Source organism: Mus caroli, chromosome 5, assembly GCF_900094665.2.
Source record: "Mus caroli chromosome 5, CAROLI_EIJ_v1.1, whole genome shotgun sequence".
NCBI lineage: Eukaryota > Metazoa > Chordata > Mammalia > Rodentia > Muridae > Mus > Mus caroli.
In genome coordinates, this window is record NC_034574.1 from 60,324,570 (window position 1) to 60,330,569 (window position 6,000).

General features: G+C 43.0%; 1 protein-coding gene across 17 annotated transcripts in view; it reads left to right on the top strand.

Annotated features, from left to right (window-relative positions):
• Positions 1-6,000, top strand: part of Limch1 (LIM and calponin homology domains 1) — a 310,330-nt gene that overhangs the window by 258,649 nt on the left and 45,681 nt on the right. For all 17 annotated transcript variants that reach the window (XM_029477930.1, XM_029477931.1, XM_029477934.1 and 14 more), the window contains one exon: positions 2,728-2,949. In XM_029477930.1, the coding sequence (XP_029333790.1) occupies positions 2,728-2,949 (222 nt within the window). The remainder of the gene's footprint in view (positions 1-2,727; positions 2,950-6,000) is intronic.

The window sequence follows — 6,000 nt, forward strand, 5'->3', positions numbered from 1 at the left end:
TCTGTTTCTGGTTTGATGAGATGGTTTCTCATAGAGCAGCGTAAACCAATCCTTATTTAGCGATCCTCCAAACCTGTAGTTATCAAGGTGCACGGCAAAGTCAGACTGTGTTTGCCTTTTGTTTAAAAAGAAAAATATACAGCTATATCTTATAGGAAGGAATTACACTCTATCCAAAGAATTGCTACACTCGAGGAAAATAGCACATGAGACACATGGTGGCATGGGGTGTGCTTGTCATCAGGTAAGACAGGGTTTTCCTTGAGCGGAAAACTGGGCTGCGTTACTAGAGATTCTATAAAATCATTTTTGAGAACCAAAAACCCTTTGGCAAGCAAGCATATTTGCGTTTGCTCATATTCCAGTGTCCTCCGATATACAGAGGAACATTTGGCCTGCGTCTTAAGCTCCTTCTGCTCCAAAGAAAAGTCAGTTCATATTGTCCTTGCAGGAAAGTGGAGTGTATCAATAGGAGCTACTGCACTGCCATTAGGGCTAGGAGAAGTCTGTACAGCCCAAGCAGTGAGCTCAGTAGACCTTCACTACTCAACTTCAGAGAGAGCTTAAAACCTACTGTCTGACTTGTGTTTAAATAAATCTAAGTATCTAAATATATCTATCTGTACCTTTGCTGGAAAAAAAAACAAAGATGAATGACTGGCCATCTCATCCAGATTGATTGAAAATGTTTGTCCCTAACAGGGTAAAGACTCTACATTTATTCTTCATGGTTCCATCTTTGCTAAGAGCCTAGGCTAGATACCCAGGACATTCAGCAAAAGTGAATAAATAAATTCTTCCTGAGATTCAAGAGAAGTTGAAGACCTGTGTGTGTAAATGTGTGTGTGTGTGTGTGTGTGTGTGCCTAGCAGTGTCCTCAAGTGACCAAAATATTTTTGTACTTCTTTTCACCTGGGGCCAGGATAATGGATGGTGTAACCTTCCGTAAAAGCGTTATGATGAGGAAGCCCAGAACATAGGTGGGAGTACATTTCTGTAACTGGCTATCTAGGTATCTGATCACATCATTTAGAGATCCACTTCCTCTTACTTATGTAAATGATACAATGTGACCTTGTGATGATTAGGATAGAAGAATTTATGACAGAACTTAGACTCTGAGAAAACCTTATCAATTTTGTTTGGTAGCCTATGTCTCCTTCACTGTGTGTGTATGTGTGTGTGTGTGTGTGTGTGTGTGTGTGTGTGTGTGTGTGTGCTTGCTCTCACATAGTCACAACAACAAACTACGTTCTCAAAAATAAATGAACAGTTGTTGCCATAGTAACATGTACATAGGACAATTATTACTAGATTAGAGAGACAAAGCAGCTTAGAAAAGTGTGTGTGTGTGTGTGTCTGTGTGTCTGTGTCTGTGTGCACCCACAACAGCAAGATCCTGTCTCAAAACCAAATGAATAATCCATACCATATTTTTAGAAAGAAAATAAAAGAGTAAAGAAAGATCAAGTGATACAGCTTAAACATCGTTTTCCAAAGACTACCTTGTTTCAAACCTGCTGGTGGGTTGTTGTCAGCTTAGTGGTTCAGAACCATCATTTTAAAGAACGAAGTGGACAATAAGAATACAATAGAAATCACACAGATCACACTCAATAAGATAAGCATACTGTTTATCTGTTTCTACCATATTCATGTGTGTGCGCTGAATTGTGTTGCAAATTTCTTGCAAGTAGCAGGTGACAAAAGCATGCTGGCCTGTAGCACAAAGTAAACTAACCACAGCTAATACGCAGCCTTCCACTGTTCCTTCTCAGAGACTCTAGAAGATCTAATATGAACAGCCAGCAGTGTGTGAGATGCTGCTCTGAGTCCTAAGCATTCTTTAGTCCTATGACACCACCCCCCAACAACACTGAAGAAGGTCGTTATGTTAAAATCTGCATTTTTGCACAGAGAGTCAGAAACTTGTGAGATTGCATAGCTGTTGAGTGGCAGAGTCAGAATTGGATCATAGGTCATCTCACCACAGATAATTGGCTCAACCGTTAGGAAGGTGGCCATGTCCATAGGCCAGGTGAGCCCCTCCCCTTCTCCTCACTCTTGCTGCCTCCTCTAAATATGGAATGTGAATCAAAAACATTTCAATGAGCATGGGCTTTTTTTCCCTTAAGAAAAAAATAGAATTATAAAATTAAATAGAAAAATGAGATTTATTGTTATATAACATAATATCAGAATCCTTGCCCTCCATGTGTGTGTGTGTGTGTGTGTGTGTGTGTGTGTGTGATAAAAAAAAAAAAGTCTTCCACAACAAGATAACCTATAAAGCTGGTCATGGTGGCACATGCCTTTAATCCCAGCACTTGGGAGGCAGAGGCAGGTGGACTTCTGAGTTCGAGGCCAGCCTGGTCTACAGAGTGAGTTCCAGGACAGCCAGGGCTATACAGAGAAACCCTATCTCGAAAAACCAAACCAAACCAAACCAAACCAAACCAAAACAAAACAAAACAAAACAAAACAAAACAAAACAAAACAAAACAAACAAAAAAAGATTCAGATGAACATGAAATTTCATCCAGTCATAACATGGGCAAACCGAAGCCCTACAGAGAGCATTGACAGACAGCTGACTTCTAGAACCCATGGAAGCTCTGGGGAGGTTCCTTTAAGACTAAGACTTCTCTAAGGCGATTCAGAGATGGGTCTGGTTTTCATCTTCGGTTGTGTAATAGCATGTTTTCTCATTCACCCTGGCTCTTATAGGTAGATGGGAAGGTCAACATGAATGGGGAAATGGCCCCTGGAGATGAGGAAGGAAAGGAAAAAGAAGGCCCCGCAGCAGCAGCCCCTGGCCCTTCCTTAACCAAGTCCCAGATGTTTGAAGGTGTGGCCACGGTGCACGGCTCTCCCGTGCAGGTGAAACAAGGCAGCAACAGCATCGAGATCAACATCAAGAAGCCAAATTCTGCTCCCCAGGAACTGACAGTAAGAAGCGCCATTGCTCCTCGGGATAATTCTATCATGCAATTGGTCTCTAGAATAAGTAGGTCATCACATTGTTTATTTCCTTCTCCTTGGGTATATACATTGGCTCTGGCTCCATAGCATCCTGAAGTACTATGAACTATCAGGCTTCAGCAACAGAAACTGTCTTTATCCTAGTGGATGAAACTCAAATTCCAAGGTGTCGGCAGAGTCTACACCCTGTGTTGACAGTGAGGGGGAGTCTACCCTAGGCTTCCTCTCAAACTCTTGATGCCTACGGGCAGTCAAGACTGCCTGTGGCACTTAAATACATTACCTGTGCCTTCTTCCCCACCCAGGTGCCCTTCCTGTGTGTGTGTGTGTGTGTGTGTGTGTGTGTGTGTGTGTGTGTGTGTGAATAAGGAGATCAGTATGGCTGGATGCCTCCTCCACTAATCTTAACCAAGTTCATCTGAAATCACCCTAGTTCCAAATAAGATCATACTTGAAGGTCCCAAGGAGACACAACTCAGTCCATAACAACAGACTATAATTAAAGATAACATAATTAAAGAACAATAAATCAACTTTCCTTCATATTATTGGTCTCTGGTGTCATAGAAAAACAAAGATATCTTTAAATTATCCTTTTTCTCTTATTTGTTAAAGACATCATTAGCCTTGTTAATATAATCTGAAAATAACCAGTGCCAAGCTGGGTGTGGTGGTACAGGCCTGTAATTCCAGCATGTAAGAAGGTGAGATAGGGGCTGGCGAGGTGTCTCAATGGTTAAGAGCATTGACTGCTCTTCCAGAGGTCCTGAGTTCAATTCCCAGCAACTCCATGGTGGCATACAACCATCTATAGGGAGATCTTGGGCCCCCTTCTGGCATGCAGGTGTACATGGAGACACTCATATATTAAACTAAAAAAAAAAAGTCTTTAAAAAGAAGAAGTGGAGATAATAGTACAGTGCTAAGTTTATAGAGTCCAGCCTGAGCTCTATAGTGTGACCCTGTCTCAAGATGAGTGGTTCTTTCAAACCTGACTTTTAATCTTTGATCTCTCTCTCTCTCTCTCTCTCTCTCTCTCTCTCTCTCTCTCTCTCTCTCTCTCTCTCTCTCATATACACACACACATTTGTCTACTTTTCTATCTACTATTTACCTACCTACATGCATTTATGTATGTTTTTATTAGTTAAAAAAAAACAAAAACGTATTAAAAGTACAATTAATTTTTATTAGCTTAAACTTCTAAATCCAAACTCACCTAAGACACTGGATCGGCCTTCAGGGAACAAGGCAAAAAGGATAGAGTAATTTAAGAACAGTGGACATGAGATTCAACATGGTGTGAGGCTTGCGCTTTGGAGTATGCCGTGGTTTTGCTTGCCCAACCCAAGCTGGCAGCACCCACACAGGCACAGCCTAGGTCTCTGCGTACAGGCTGCTCTCACCAGCACCCCACATCCTACTGTGCTCCTTTCTAGCATTTGGGTTTGCGTTACAGTTCAAGGATGAAGAGATGGTTGAGGTTTCCTCAAAGATTTGGTCTGGAGGTAAACTGGCTTCCCAACCCCTCCACTCAGGAAGAGCTGCCTTCTCGCCACACCCACACGCTGGACCACTGGACCGGATAGTGCTGTCATTACTCAGCAATTTGTCTTTTGGGGAATAAGTTCTTCACACACACACACACACACACACACGATGCTCCATGACAAGAGGCTTAGATGGGACAAGACCAGAGTCATTTCTTTCCCCAGTGTCGTGTCCCAGGCAAATGCTCAGTCCTACCTGTGGACTGTAATCACAGGTAAGTTACTTCCACCTCTGGGGAAGCCTTACAAAGCTGCAGGATTGGAGCTTCGATCTCCCGATCTCCCGGGAGGGAGGGAAGATCTTAACTAGTGAGATAACATACACTTCTGCTCCTACGCTGAAACTAGAAACCCCCGAAACCTTAGCTGCTGTAGGGCTGGGCTCGCCTTCCTAGGAATGTTAGCAATTCTATGTCCCCACCCTGTGCTGCTCCGGAGTGTTCTAGATTCCCTTCATTCTGAAGGGATTACATACCCTTCTAAGTGACTTAATTTAAGAGAAGCAGCCCCCGTGATATGAAATAAATCATGTGACTTCAGAAGCTTGTGTGTTCCCATAAGGGGAACTCCAAAGGAAAGGCAGCCTCATGGCCTTTCTTCTCCGTGGTCAATGATGCTAGGCAGCCTTGGAGTATAGGCCCAAACTCATGGGCAAGCCTGGGGGGGGGGGGTTTGTCTTTCTTTTGTGTATTTTTTTCCTAGTTAGGAGTAATTTCCTTTTTTTAAAATTAGATATTTTCTTCACTTACATTTCAAATGCTATCCCCAAAGCCCCCTATACCCTCCCTGCACCCTGCTCCCCAACCCACCCACTCCCGCTTCCTGGCCCTGGCGTTCCCCTATACTGGGGCATATGATCTTCACAATACCAAGGGCCTCTCCTACCATTGATGGCTGACTAGGCCATCCTCTGCTACATATGCAACTAGAGACACAGCTCTAGGGAGTATTGGTTAGTTGATATCATTGTTTTTCCTATAGGATTGCAGACCCCTTTAGCTCCTTGGGTACTTTCTCTAGCTCCTTCATTAGGGGCCCTGTGTTCTATCCAATAGATGACTGTTAACATCCACTTCTGTATTTGCCAGGCATTGGCATAGCTTCACAAGAGACAACTATGTCAGGGTCCTGTCAGCAAAATCTTTCTGGCATATGTGTCTGGGTTTGGTGGTTGTATATGGGATGGATCCCCATGTGGGGCAGTCTCTGGATGGTCTTTCCTCTGTCTTAGCTGTAACTCCTTCCATGGGTATTTTGTTCCCCATTCTAAGAAGGAGCGAAGTATCCACACTTTGGTCTTCCTTCTTCTTGGGTTTCATGTGTTTTGCAAATTATATCTTGGATATTCTAAGTTTCTGGGCTAATATCCGCTTATCAGTGAGTGCATATCATGTGTGTTCTTTTGTGATTGGGTTACCTCACTCAGGATGATATCCTCCAGATGCATCCATTTGCCTAAGAATTTCAT